The sequence below is a fragment of the Nelumbo nucifera genome, chromosome 5 (assembly GCF_055504915.1).
Source record: "Nelumbo nucifera cultivar China Antique chromosome 5, China Antique-T2T, whole genome shotgun sequence".
Lineage (NCBI taxonomy): Eukaryota > Viridiplantae > Streptophyta > Magnoliopsida > Proteales > Nelumbonaceae > Nelumbo > Nelumbo nucifera.
In genome coordinates this window covers 32,809,852-32,825,155 of record NC_142653.1, presented here as the reverse complement: position 1 = coordinate 32,825,155, position 15,304 = coordinate 32,809,852, and the positions used below count along the sequence as shown (strand labels likewise).

Genomic DNA, 15,304 nt, shown 5'->3' with positions numbered 1-15,304 from the left:
TGGCAAGGTATCCAAGAGATATTGAGGGATCTGGCTGTGGGCTGCAAAACATTTTTTTTCTTTTTTTATAATTTGTATGGATTGCAGGAGCTACACCTGGGTCTGTTTTTACATTCTACGTTCTGGGTTCATTTCCAATGAATTTTTGTCTCTACTGCAAGCAATTTGATGATGCCCACAACCTGTTCGTTCAGATATTTCTTCATGGAATTCCTTGATTTTCGGTTACGTATATAATGCTTATATGGAATTCCTTGGTAAGGCATTGACCATGGTTCCTGGGTCGAACAGGTCGGACACTCGGACTTGACAAGGCCAGATTCATTGTCTGCTCCGTGCACAATTGGGTGTTATAGGAAGTGAAAAAACTCGATGCACTCAATATAGAGTAGGCAGGGAAATCTGGTTTTGAATAATATTCTATTTAGTAACTATTCGATCAAAGATGCAGTTGGGATTTTACAGGAAATGCCGAACCCCCATGTCCTCTTCAGTCTTCATGGAATTCAATCATCAATGGCAACGTAAATCGGAAATGCCAAACTCCATTGTGGCAGATATCTCTATTGGTTCATCCTTAGGTTTCTTCAATTGTGAACGAGGAAAATTCTCAGGCCAGGCATTTTGTCCCTCGCTGATGTCACCAAGCACCATCACAGTTTGCACACTAGTTCCCTTCTTCTTTTACAAGTTTACAACACTGGTTCCCATCTACCGGAGCTTGAGGCCAGAAGTGGCATCTCCATCGCAATGGACAACGGAAAAGTAAGTTTACAACACTGGTTCCCATCACTTTTCACTTTAATTCAGCAAATTAGCGGAGGGGGCCCTGCGTTGCAGGGGCTCGCTGCTCAAGCTCGATTTGAATTAGAGACTTGAGCTCGGCTGCCGAGTCGAGGTTTCCTTCAATTGCCGAGGTGCCAAATCGAGGTCTCCCTTAGCTACTGAAGTGTCAAGCTAAGGTTTCCTACCAGGCAAGGTGTCAAGCTAAGGTCTCCTTTAGTTGAAAAGGTGTCGAGCTGAGGTCTCCCTTAGTTGTCAAGGTGTTGAGCCGAGATCTCCCTTAGTGAACGAGGTGTTGAGCCGAGGTCTCCCCCAGTGGTCGAAGTGTCTTCTAGCTCGAGCTCAATTCAAATTAGAGACTTGAGCTTGAGCTCAAAAGTTCGAGCTCGGCTCGGCTCGAACTCGACTACCTTTGATTGTAGGTCCCCTAGCAACTGAGATGCCAAGCTGAGGTCTCCCTTAGTTGGAGAGAGTGTGGCATTCTTATAATTTATAAAGAGATGGAGAGATATGGCATTCTTGTAATTTGCAAGAAAAAGAGAGGGAGAGAGAGAGTCGCATTCTTGTAATTTGAAAGAAAAAAAAAGCAAGAGAGAGAGCGTCACATTCTTGTAATTTGAAAGAAAAAAAGCAAGAGAGAGAGAGTGTGGCATTCTTGTAATTTCGTTGAAAAAAGGCAAAAAATACTGTTAGATTCCATTTCCCTCATCCTTAGGCCTTTTTACATACACATTTCAGCTTAATATATTTACTAGCAGAGAGGTTCCTGCGTCGCAGGGGCTCGCTCGCTCATAAAATATCAGGCTTGAGCTCGATTCAAATTAGAGACTTGAGCTCGAGCTTGAGCTTGGCTCGAGTCAAAAGCTCGGAAGTTCAAGCTCAGCTACCTTTGATCGCAAGTCTCTCAAGCAGCTGTGGTGCTGAGCTGAGGTCTCCCTCAATTGCCGAGGTGCCAAATCGAGGTCTCCCTTAGCTGCTGAAGTGTCGAGCTAAGGTTTCCCTAACAGGCAAGGTGTTGAGCTAAGGTCTCTTTTAGGCTCCGTTTGGTTTGTGGGAAGATTTGGGTGGGATGGGAAAAGATGGGATGGGAAAATATAAAAATTTAACTTTTCAGTGTTTGGTTTTATTGGGATGGGATGGGATGGAAAAGTGTAGAAGATGGCACTGTTCACCTTCCTCCTTCGTTTGAGACGAATAAAGGCACAACTACCCCTACAGATAGAAGACACCACCATATCGAAAAACCCCTTTAGGAACTTCCCTTTGTCCTTCCTCAAGAACTTCAAGAATAGAGGCACGGCTATTCGTGGCAGTTTCAATAGAATGGGAAATAGAATATATTCGATTGTGGTTGTTTCAACCAATATCTCTCCGATTAAAATACAATGATCCTATATCTTTTCTTCTACTAATATTGTAACTCCTGCTTTATGAGAAATTTATGCTCTTTGCATCGTTTTAACTGACATTAATTTTGGAAATCAATCAACTTTTAAACAGAGTATATGGGTTGCCTTCACATTAAAACCCTAAATAAAGGAAAAAAAAAGGAAAATAGTCTAGCAATTTAGAAGAGACGATTCTGGGTGACATTGGGCTGCGAAATTGAGGTCTGTACGTTTCTGGGTAGGACAACATAGACTCCGACTCCAGGCAATCGTTTCTGTGTAGGACGATGAAGACTGTACAGACCTCTACGAAATCGAGGTATGTACAGACCTCAGTAGGACGACGATGAAGACTGTGAAATTGAGGTCTGCACAAACCTCAGTAGGACGACGATGAAAATTACGAAATTGAGGTCTGTACGTTTCTGGGTGGGACGATGAAGACTGTGAAATTGAGGTTTGTACGTTTCTGGGGAATCGTCTTCATCGTCGTGCCAAGACTCCGACTCTAACCGACCTATTGATGAATTAGAGTTGGAGTCTTGGCACGACGATGAAGACGATTCCCCAGTTCGTCCTTCCTCAAGACATGCTCACTCTCGCCAGCTCTCGACCCCCTCCATCCGAGTCGAAACCTCCCGTTGAGCCCGCCATAGTCTGAAGAGGAAGAAGAGAGAAGACAGAGGGAGAGAAGACGGTGAGGGAGAAGAGAGAAGAGGAAGACAAAGTCGCACTGAGAAAGGGAGAACGGGACAGAGACAAGGACAAAGATAGGGGACAGAGAGAAGAGGAAGACGAACCCGGGGATAGAGATAGGGGACTACCGTCTATTCATCATCGCTAAGAAAGGGAGGGAGGCGGAGTCACACTGTTTCTCTCCTTCCTCTTCATCGTCGCTGGTTCGCTTTTATCGGCCTTCCCTCCTCTGTTCATCGTGATGGTAAGTGGTAATAGTGATTTCCTAGTTTTTCCACCAGGGTCGCTTTGTTTTAGTGTGACCCCGATTCCATGATTTTGGGATCTGTCATCCCACATCTTTCCCATCCCATCTCTCTTTTTCCCTCAAACCAAATAAGAGGAAAGGGAATATTTCTCATCCCCATCCCATAAACCAAATGGAGCCTTAGTTGACAAGGTGCAGAGCTGAGGTCTCTTTTAGTTGTCAAGGTGCTGAGTTGAGATCTCCCTCAGTGATCGAGGTATTGAGCCAAGGTCTCCCTTAGTGGTTGAGGTGTCAGCTAGCTTGAGCTCAATTCGAATTAGAGACTTGAGCTTGAGCTCAAAAGTTCGAGCTCGGCTCAGCTCGAACTCGACTACCTTTGATTGCAGGTCCCCTAGCAACCGAGATGTCGAGCTGAGGTCTCCCTCAGTTGGAGAGAGAGTGACATTCTTGTAATTTATAACGAGAGAGATGGCATTCTTGTAATTTGTAAGAAAAAAAGAGAATTGGTAGGAGGGAGTGACATTCTTGTAATTTCTATGAAAAAAAGGTAAAAAATACTCTTAGATTCCATTTCCCTTATCTCTGGCCTTCTTACATATACATTTCAGCTTAATATATTTATATTGATATAAGGAGAGAGAGATGGCATTCTTGTAATTTGTAAGAAAAAAAAAGAGAGAGTTGGTAGGAGAGAGTATCATTCTTGTAATTTGAAAGAAAAAAAAAAACAAGATAGAGAGAGAGAGTTTGTAGGAGAGAGTAGCATTCTTGTAATTTCTATGAAAAAAAATGGCAAAAAATATTGTTAGATTCCATTTCCCTCACCCTCATGCCTTCTTACGTACACATTTCAGCTTAGAGCTCGAACTTTTGAGCTCAACCTCAAGTCTCTAATTCGAATCACGCTTGAGATAGACGACACCTCGACCACTGAGGGGGACCTCGGTCACTGAGGGAGATCTCGGCTTAGCACCTCGACAACTAAGGGAGATCTCAGTTCATTACCCTGTTAACTAAGGGAGACCTTAGCTCGATACCTCGGCTGCTAGGGAAATGTCAACTCGACACTTCAGCAACTGAGGGAGACCTCAATTTAGCACCTCGACAATTAAGGGAAACCTCAGCTCGGAACCTCGACTGTTTGAAAGACTTGCAATCAAAGGTAACCGAACTCGAACTCAAGCTCAAGTCTTTAATTTGAATCGAGCTCAAGGCTGATAGTTTATGAACAAGCCCCTGCAATGCGAGGCCCCCTCCGCTAGTTTATATTGATATAGATTAGATAACTCATGCTCCCAAAAATAGCTTATTCAACACGGTTTGGTAAAAAAACAACTTTTGATAGTTTAGGTAGTGAAATGACGATTTTAATCCTCCTCACAGGTTATTTTGATATCATTTTCATGGAGCAATGGGTCAGGTAACCAGGTTGTACCGATCCCGAACTAATTAGTAACCGATTTCATATTGTACATCCAAAACTTGTCCATTTATTAACCGGGACAATATGGTCTAACCCAATTATATTCATAATTGTTGAAATCTTTAATTACCTACTATAATACCATCTTAAAACATTATTATTGATAATATAATTATATTGATAAAAGAAGTATTTTTAACCAAAGTTATTTTACAATGTAACTTGATGAAGGGAAATTTGGCCCGACCTCGCAATCGCCTGACACGTAGCAAAGGCAAGCAACTCGGGACAGTAGAGCGCCTGAAGCGAACATCGGAAGCAAGTCCAAGCTCGCTACCGAGCCCGAACTCCAGACCGCTCTACTGAGTCCGAGCTCCCTATTAAGAGCAAGCTCCCTACTGGGAGTCCAAGCTCCCTATTAAGAGCAAGCTCCCAACTGAGAACCCGAGATCCCTGCAAGGAGCACGAACTATATTGGGCCCCAAGCCTCACAAAGCTGACCCGAGCTGGCCCACGGCAGCTCGGAACACTCCAAACCGAACTCAAGACACCGCGCTCGCCACTCCAACACTTCGCTTCCGAAACACCAGGTTGACCAAACGTACCCGACACCAAGGACGTCCGTATCCAAGGGCGACGCACCTGACTGATTTGGGATCTGACGCCTGACTGCTGCACTTCAAACGGCTTCCTGCTACCGCCACCTGCAACCGTCGTCACCAGCCGCAGAGACGGCTCCGACAAAAGGAGCAGTGGCGGTTCTGTCCGGCCAGAGGAAATGACATCCGAACTGGCAGGAATTCAAAAGTAATCATGCCCGATCTGACGGAAGCCTGGAAGTGAGTGCGCGAGGTGGTTATAAAAGGCTCCTACCCCCCAGGAACGAGGTATGCTAACTTTTGTGCTATCTGGTCTATCTTGCCTTTGAAAGACTCTAACTTGAGCTTCGGAGCCCTTACGCCGGGTTCTCCCTGGAGCTTCTCTTCTCCTTCCGTTTCAGGTCCCTGCCACTCAGTTCAGAGGCAAGATCGTTGACAGCTAAGATCGGCCGGATTGTGCATCATCAATTGGCGCCGTCTGTGGGAAAGCTTCAAAAGGCCTCCCTCCAAAACTTTCATACCCTTTTCTTCTTCTTTGAAAAACTCCATACTCATGGCCTCATCCAGCAACGCCGGACGCTGCACAGAGACAAACACCACCGGGGAACAGCCCCAAGTTGCCGTGGTGTGTGTTGGGCAGTTCACCATCCCCCTCTCGGTGGATGGAATCCCCAATCTGACTATGCCACAAGCAGTGGCGCCTGTAAGCCTACCTACCGCAAACATCCCCTTCTCTCTTCCCATCGAGACTACCTTCACTGAACCAACCGCCGTCCCCTTGGCAGCTAGCCAAAATCGGTTGGACGACCTAATGCAGTGCATGCGGGCAATGCAAGCCCAGATGCAACAGTTCCAGCAACACCAGCTTCACCAGCACCAAGTGTTGCACAACCTCTCCCAGTACCACTATCAACAACAGTTCCCCCAACTGACACCGAACCAACCACTACTTCCACCTCGCCACCCTGCCCCGAAGCCAGTCAAGGCCTCTCCGCAAGATGGGCGCCTCCACCAAGGAAAGGCCTCTAGGCCCCAGAATCCCCCAAACAGCCAGGCCTCGTCCCCAGGCCGGAGAGAAAGAAAAGTCATCCCCGCCTCGCGGCTCGCAAGCGGATCGGGAACATCGCCCGCGAGATCGGCACCTCGGGGCTCCAAACCGGAGTCCCCACTGGTGGAAAACCGATTCGGCGCACTGGCAGCAGCGGACTACCAGCACTCCGGGCCCATCGAGCTCGGCAACACGGAGGCCAGCAGCGCCAGTACAAGGCCCACTCAGCAGCGGAGGCGCCATCGAGGTTGACGAATCGCCACCCGCATCCTGTCAGAGCTCAGAGGCAACGGCGAGACGAGCTCGGACGAGGTAGGAGTTGCCCCGATTCTCTCAGTTCCTTCCCCCCTCGCATCAGAACTCCTGGTAGTCCCCTTGCCCAGAGATTTCAAGCTCCCGCCCCTAGACAAGTATGACGGGTCCTTCGACCCCAACGACCACGTGCACGCTTTCCAGTCCCAAATGCACCTCGCTAGAGCCAGCGAATCATGCATGTGCGTGGCTTTCACCACCACCCTCAAGGGGCTAGCCCGCACTTGGTACAGGATCTTGGCCCCCGGATCGATAAAGTGTTGGGCGCAGTTCGTGCAAGTCTTCACTGCACACTTTGTCACCCGCAAACGTTGCCCCAGAGCTGAGGAAAGCATCTTCAGGGTAGTCCAAAGGGAAGGAGAACCCATACGGGGCTACATCAAACGATTCAACGAGGCATGCTTAGAGATACCGCGGTTAAACCCCGCGGTGCAGCTCGCCGCAGCAAAAAGAGGGGTGACGCACAAGGAATTCAAGTGGCACATGGTAGCTAACCAGCCCGCGACCGTGGCCGAGTTCCTCAAGCTCGCGGACAAGTTCATGAGGATTGAGGAGGAAATCAACCAAAGAACCGAGCACGAAAAGGACGCCCCGGAGACTAGCAGCAGGCTTGCCGAACCGATGCAGCGATAGCCTCCGGCAGAGAGGCCAACTCGGGGAACCATCCATGTAATTGTGGGAGGTTCGGTGGTAGCGGGGTGCACATCGGCGGCAGCTCGGACTTCAGTTCGCGAAGCAGTCCTCGAGGAGCGGAACCCTCCAAAAAGGCCAAAGACCGAAGAGCCAATCCTCTTCACAGAAGACGACGCGCGAGGAGTTCGCTACCCTCACGATGACGCGCTTGTCATTAAACTAAGGATCAGCGACTTCGAGGTTAGGCGCGTGCTCGTAGATTCGGGCAGCTCGGCGGACATCCTCTTCAAATCGGCGTTTGATCGGCTACAGCTGCCAAGGAGCGAACTAAAGCACTCAAGCACTCCCCTGGTGGGCTTCAGCGGGGAGGAAGTCAGGCCCCTTGGAAAAATAACGGTGCCCGTGGAAGTCGACACGTGGCCTTGTGCAGTCAGACTCAACCACGACTTCCTGGTGGTCGTAACCCCCTCCCCATACAATGCCATAATAGGGCGGCCAATCACGCATATCCTGCGGGCGGTAGTCTCCACCTACTATTTGGCCATGAAGTTCCCTACGGACTTCGGTGTGGGGGTAGTGCGGGGCGACCAGCTCGAGTCCCGCAAGTGCTACGTTGCCACCCTAAAGGGAAAGTCCAAGGTGGTCGGCGACCTCGATCTGGAGCGGCCCGCGGAGCAAGGCGAAGAACGAACCTCACCCAGCGAAGAACGAGCCTCGTACACCCACAGGAAAATGGCCAAACAGAAGTAATGAACAGAGCCATCCTCCGCGGACTGAAAGCGCGATTGGATCGAGCCAAAGGTTTGTGGGCAGACGAACTACCAAGTGTTCTATGGGCACACCGAACCACGGAAAAAACCGCCACAAGTGAGACCCCCTTTAACCTCACCTACGGCACCGAAGCAGTGATCCCGGCGGAAATCGAAGTGCCTATGTTGCGACTAGAAGCGTACGACGAACAGACAAACGAGGGCGAGTTACGCACCAACCTCGACCTACTGGACGAAGTGAGAGACCTCGCGCACATCCGAACTGCGGCCTACCAACAAAAGGTAGCTCGGTAGTACAACGCCCGAGTAAAGAAGAGGAACTTCCGCGTCGGCGACCTGGTTCTCCGTAAGGTCATGGTGCCCGAACCCGGCGTAGGGAAATTTGGACCAAACTAGGAAGGACCCTACAGAGTAATGAAAGCACTCGGTGGGGGAGCATACGAGCTCGGAACCCTAGAAGGAAAACAAGTACCCCGAGCATGGAACGTCGTCAACTTAAGAAGATACTACCTATAAAACCACCAAGGCAAGCACCCCGAAGCCTAGGTAGAAAACGAACTGGACCGAAATGGTCAGTTCGGCAAAAAACGCAGCTCGAAGACAACCAGCACTTGAACAAAAAGCCATTCCATTTCAGATAGATGTGTACATTCAAAAAAAAAAAAAAGCCATTACAAGCCAGGGGCTACTTCATCATTATCAGAAGCCACTTCGACAACACCCGAAGGACCTGCCTCCCCCTCGGAGTCCGGTTCGGCATCAGCAGCATTAGCCATCTCTTGAGTAATGCGCGAAGTGGATATGGCGCTGGTATCGAGGTCAGGGTACGTATTCCGGATCATCCACCGGCTTAGCTTGAAGCCCCTCCTGTAGGAGTCCACCATCAGATCATCGAAATCCGACGAAGCAATATAATCACTGACAGCTTTCTTCTTCGCGTCTTCGATGCCTTGAGAGAAGATCTGAGTCCTCTCCCTAATATCCTCCTGAAGATACTCGACCTGGTGCTCCAAGTCCAGCTTTAATTCCGCCTTGTGTTTCACCACCACTCCCATGGCCTCGGCATCTCTCTGAGACCTCGCCTGCCTAGACCGCGCGAGGCGAGCAGCAGCCTCAGCAGCACGAGCATTCTCCTCGACAGTTCGAGCAGCCTCCTCGGCAGCTCGCGCCTGCCTCGAGCATCTCTCCACCTGGTTCGCCAAGGCGTGAATGGAAGAGTTCACCTATCAAAGGAAAACGGGATCAAAGGAACGAATAGAAGAATGAAAGCCGAACTCTAAAGACGGGAGCACTTACCACCATGGCATGAGTAACAGCACGGCATGCCACTTGGTGCAGAGGGAGCTCGGTCCACGCCGCAACTTCCTCGGGAAACATCGCCTCCTTACTCCGTTGAAGAGCATGAACAGGCGACAGCACGCTCCTGAAGTCCCCCGGGGCCTCCGAGCCCGACGGCCCAGCTCGCGTATGGGCAGACTCGGAGTATGCGGGAGCCCCCGTGTGTGTGGTTTCGGCATAAGGAGCCCCCGCCGGCTCCTGCATAGGAGGAACCATCTCGGGCTCCTTTGCCAGATAATCCTGCACCTCAGGCTCCGCACCCTGGGATGGCTCGGCGCGAGTTCGCCTAGCCACCCGTTTTCTCCTCTTCATGCCCTGGAACAAGTGCCCACCTCGGGTCCCTCGAGAGTCCATCGTACCTGCGAAAAGGAGTTCGGCATCAATAAGACGTAAAAGAAGAGCAAGACAGGATCACTAGGGAAAGAACCTACTTGAACTCAGGCCCGCAGCAATAAGCTTGGCCTCCGTCAGATACCATTGACAATCCAGCCCAAGCCACGCCCATTGCCGGAGGCCCTTCGCCGTCTCCTTATCAAGTGTGACGCCGGAATCGGGAGCAGCCATCCCCCAACCGGTCTGAAACGGCCACCCCAGCGCACTTCGCACCCCGAAATAGTCCCGCTTCCACGCCGAGACCTTATTAGGGAGTCCGTGTAAGAGCTTGAAGCCCGGGCGAGGAGATAGGTAGTATGCCCGCCTACGCCCAGGAAGGGGACCAGCTTGTTTTTTCAGCATTAAAATAGAGGAGAAAATCTCCAGATCCAGAGGAAAGTTCTCGTCACAAAATAAGGAGATCGTCCCCACTAAATTTCTAATAGAGTTCGGGTGGAGCTGTCCGACCGTCACACCGAAGTGGTTTAGAACCTCGACGAGAAGAGGATGAAAGGGCAGTCGCAGCCCCGCAGCAAGCTGTTCCCGGAAAATCACGATCTCATTAGGACCGTGTTCCCAAGGGAAGCTGCCCGTAGGGATGAAGTAACCGTGCTCCCCGGGCAAGTCGTAGTAGTCTATGAGGGATTGAAGTTCCTCAGGCGTCATAGTCGAAGGGCCGAACTGATCTACAACCCAGCCACGACGGGAGGTGGGCGCCGACCTACCCGAAGCACCTCGGGCTACAAGCCCGACCCCTTCCTCAGGACCTACATCGGGCTCACTTGAACTACCGGGGGACGCAAACTGATTCATAGAACCTACATCAGACCCGCTTGAACAGTCTGAACCCTCCGAACTAGACATCGGAAAACGGAACGGGATTCCAAAAGCACTCACCCGGGAAGAAGACTGAAGCAGACCACGAAAGCTCGAACAAGCAAGGAACCTGGGACGTGAGCTGAGAAGCCTGGGACGCGAGCTGCACGTCTCCCGAGACCAATCAGCGCACGTCTTTCCGAAACTGACGGAGCGTCGCGCACGTCCTGTCAGAGGACGGGTGTCAGCACGCGCCTTCTCGAAACTGACGGGGTGTCGGCGCACGTCTCCTCGCAATAAAAGCGTCTACAGCCCAACTCTCGAACGACTGCCGTCACGTCTCCCAAACGCGCGCCCTTTTTTGAAAGTCAAATTAAATCGAGCGCCCTCGGCACGGACCAAAACCCTCCTGCTACCTTGCGAACTCCCCGCGCCAAGACAGGACCCTTGTCGCAGGGAGTGGGGGGCAATTGATGAAGGGAAATTTGGCCCGACCTCACAATCACCCGACACGTGGCAAAGGCAAGCAGCTCGGGACAGTAGAGCGCCCGTAGCGAACATCGGAAGTAAGTCCAAGCTCGCTACCGAGCCCGAACTCCAGACCGCTCTACTGAGTCCGAGCTCCCTATTAAGAGCAAGCTCCCTACTGGGAGTCCGAGCTCCCTATTAAGAGCGAGCTCCCTACTGAGAACCCGAGGTCCCTGCAAGGAGCACGAACTATACTGGGCCCCAAGCCTCACAAAGCTGACCCGAGCTGGCCCATGGCAGCTCGGAACACTCCAAACCGAACTCAAGACACCTCGCTCGCCACTCCAACACTTCGCTTCCGAAACACTAGGCTGACCAAACGTACCCGACACCAAGGACATCCGTATCCAAGGGCGACGCACCTGACTGATTTGGGATCTGACGCCTGACAGCCGCACTTCAAACGGCTTCCTGCTACCGCCACCTGCAACCGTCGTCACCAGCCGCAGAGGCGGCTCCGACAAAAGGAGCAGTGGCGGTTCTGTCCGGCCAGAGGAAATGACATCCGAACTGGCAAGAGTTCAGAAGTAATCATGCCCGATCTGACGGAAACCTGGAAGTGAGTGCGCGAGGTGGTTATAATAGGCTCCTACCCCCCAGGAACGAGGTATGCTAACTTTTGTGCTATCTGGTCTATCTTGCCTTTGAAAGACTCTAACTTGAGCTTCGGAGCCCTTACGCCGGGTTCTCCCCGGAGCTTCTCTTCTCCTTCCATTTCAGGTCCCTGCCACTCAGTTCAGAGGCAAGATCGTTGACAGGTAAGATCGGCCGGATTGTGCATCATCATAACTTATACACAAAATATAACAAAAATAAAAAATTACAAGAACAAAAAGTAGGAAGATTTTATATATTTTTTATTAACTATATTATCGGTTCGTCGGTTCGAATCTGAATCGAAAACAACAAAACGGGAATCGACACAATCTGTTGGTCGGGTAGACTCGTCCCATTGAAAGCCCTAAATTCTTCCATAGTGTAGTAACTCGTGAAGATATCGAGATCGGTAACTTTGAGAGCCTTTTCGAACAGAGTTCAAATCAGCGCCCCACAAGACTCCCGACAACGTCCACATTTCCGCCGTGTATTAAGAATATTTCCCGATGATAATATTTTGAATGATGTTATCATCGAGAGATATTTTCAACATACGGCTGGGATGTGCTGTGAGACGTTGTCTGTGGGGTTGATTCGATCGCGTTCGAACAGTCTTTACAGCCTTGCATCGGGAACATCTTCGTACTTCTCTGCTTTATTTCATGGAAGATATTCGGCTGTTGGAACGGGTTCTCACTGACTGAATCCGGTTTCGAAGATATTAGATATGCTTACTTCTCTTTCTCTGTTTTTCACTAGAACTACAAGCACGCCGCAGCTGCTGCATATCCGACCAGTAATCAACGTCTGCCGCCGAAGAATACAAGAACTAGGTAAGACTCCATTCCTTAATCAAAGTATAACTCGGTTTTCATTTCATCAGATTTCATTCTCTTTTGGAAATCTATTGATTCAAATGAGCATGTAGCTGATACAGAAAGAGAGATGAATGCGATTGTAAAGGATGCAGAGAAGTTGGTGGCATCGGCTATGGGAGGGAATGATGCATCTCACGATGCTTCACACGCTTTCAGAGTCAGAGATCTCGCTCTCTCTTTGGCCCACGAAGAGGGCTTGTCTTCCTCTTCAGAAACCATGGAAATTGTAGAGCTTGCTGCACTTCTTCATGATATAGGAGATTACAAGTATGTGAAAGACCCATCTGATGAGACGATTGTGGAGCGGTTTCTTGAGGAGATGGGCGTAGAAGAGAGAAAGAAGAGGAGGATACTTAGATTAATAAAGGGAATGGGTTTCAAAGAGGAAATTACAGGGCATCCAGGTAGAGAATATTCTGTGGAATTTGGAGTTGTGCAAGATGCTGACCGTCTTGATGCAATTGGTGCTGTTGGTATTGCTCGCTGCTTTACCTTTGGTGGAAGTAGGAACCAAGTGTTGCATGATCCTGCTATTCAACCACGGTTGGATTTGTCCAAGGGTCAGTATACGAAGAAAGATGGGCAGACTACAATCAATCATTTTCATGAAAAACTTCTCAAGCTGAAGGACTTGATGAAAACAAAGGCGGGTCAGAGAAGAGCTGAGAAGAGGCACAAGTTCATGGAGGAGTTCCTGAAAGAGTTCTATGAAGAGTGGGATGGAAAGGCTTGAACATGGTAACTTTCCTCTCATTGCAGGATTTTGTCTTTCATACTCTTTTAGTTCCCTGAGGAACAAAAAACTGGAAACTTATCAGAGACAGATATCTTAAATGTTTAATCAGGTGAGTTCTTGGCATATAATTTATCGCAACAATCTGGTCATATATATTAAGAGAGAGGATTTTGTTTTTTTCCTTTTTTGATGGATACCGAAGTATAAAATCTAATAACACAGTAAGGCAGAGAGAATTGTGAGAAGAATAATACAGGACTTCTGGTCTCAGACGTGTTATTCATCAGTATTATTTATGGAGATTTACAAATTACAATGAGAGAGTTTGTCTTCTGTACAATATCTAGTAACAAGCGATAGTATAACAGCAGCTCTCTATTAGTAGAGTCCAAGTTGGATCCTGTCTCAACAAGAGATAAAGTATTTAGCAAGAAACTAGATGAAGGACAAAGAAACTTCTGGTAAACAAATTATACACTGTATCATGGTAAAAAATGTGCATACTTAAACTCATGGAAGGGTTAGGATTGAAGAATCTTGAAGACATGAACAAAGCACTATGTGCTAGCCAGAAATGGAGATTAATAAATGACTCTAAGAGCTGGTGGAGCCAAATAATTAAAGCAAAATACTTCACAGGTTTCTCCTAGCTCAAACAAAGCTAAAAGCAAATAGCTCTGCTTGGGGAAGAAGTATGAGTACTATTCACATGGTGGAAGGTAAACATGATAGGTGACCCATGGGCAGAGGGCATTGGTACTCACATGCTGGAAACTAAACAGGAAAATAGGAGCAACAGGAGAGTACTACATTTGAAAGTTTTAGGGCTTATTGAGAGAGGGCAAAGTAACTCAGGTAATTCCCATCTATAACATGTCCACATCCGTCCTCCCAAAAAGCATTAGCATGAAATTAAAGGAAGGGCAAATAAAATTCTGGTGGCATGGGTGAGAAACCAAAAGTAAATCACATGCAGTCTCCTGGTCAAAATTATGTAAACCCAAACACATGGGAGGGATAGGATTGAAGAATCTTGAAGACATGAACAAAGCACTACTTTCTGGCCAGATATGGAGATTAAAAAATGATTCTTTGAGATAGTGGAGCCAAATAAGTAAAGCAAAACACTTCACAGGTTCCAAGCTCAAACGAAGGCAAAAGCAAATAGCTCTGCTTGGGGAAGAAGGCATTAGTACTAACATGGTGGGAGCTAAACAGGAATATAGAAGCAACAGAAGTAGTGCATTTGAATTTTTCAGAGCTGGTTGTTAATAATGACCAATGGAATATGACCAAAACCCAAACCTTCTTTGACACTGAAACAGCCATGGCCATAGTGCAAACAGCAATCAGTAGATGCAGTGATGCATACAAAAAGACAAGCTTATCTGGAAACCTAGTAAATCTGGAAAATTCACACTCAAGTCATCTTAGAAGGATATATTGAAAATGAAATGCCCTTCCAAATTCCAGGTTTTCATGAGGAAACTAAAATGTAATGGACTACCTACTCGAGAGTCGAGAGAAACTCAGAACTGGAGAGTGGAGGCATCATTCAACACACTGAACACAGTTCTTGTATCTTGTGTACTAGTGAAGAAGACACACAGGAACATATATTTATGCACTGCCCTTTTTCCTGAGCTATTTGGCTTCATATGGAAATTGGATTCAATCCAGAATATTACAAAACTGATCCAATGAACTGGACTGTTATGAAATGCTAGCATTTGCAGGCACTTGTGATCATGCAGAAATAGTAAACTCTTTCAGAGAAAGGAATCCCACCATCTTCAAACACTTATGGTTGCTGAGAATGAATATGAATAATGGCAAGCTACACAACATGGATGGATTATACAACCCTGTCACTCAAGCACTGTAGAATTCTAAATTCCACTTAACCTTACACAATTCAAAATAACAAATACCCCATTCTAAAACACCAATACCCATGCATGTATTGACTTCCAAACTGATACCTACCCCAACTGTACAGTGGGGCTAAGGATTCTTAGGTTGTGCTGAATAGTCATTTTCCGAGAAATCTATGATGCCTGAAAAACATGATACTGAAATGACTTTAACCAATCAAAACCCCTATGATTTTATATGAAAATCCACTGGGTTGGTTACCACT

The 15,304-nt window shown here is 48.2% G+C and overlaps 1 protein-coding gene across 2 annotated transcripts; it reads left to right on the top strand.

Moving 5' to 3' along the window:
• Nucleotides 1–289: 289 nt before the first annotated feature.
• On the top strand, nt 290–13,323 carry LOC104599951 (Metal-dependent phosphohydrolase). Of its 2 annotated transcripts, XM_010262704.3 has the most exons (3): nt 290–765; nt 12,310–12,383; nt 12,479–13,323. In XM_010262704.3, exons 1-3 carry the CDS (start codon nt 446–448, stop codon nt 13,159–13,161), a joined length of 1,077 nt encoding a protein of 358 aa, XP_010261006.2. In that variant the 5' UTR covers nt 290–445; the 3' UTR covers nt 13,162–13,323. The 2 variants fall into 2 exon arrangements, with proteins under 2 accessions (XP_010261006.2, XP_010261007.1); XM_010262705.3 differs by lacking the exon at nt 290–765 and having other exon boundaries at nt 11,726–12,383; nt 12,488–13,323.
• Nucleotides 13,324–15,304: the final 1,981 nt, after the last annotated feature.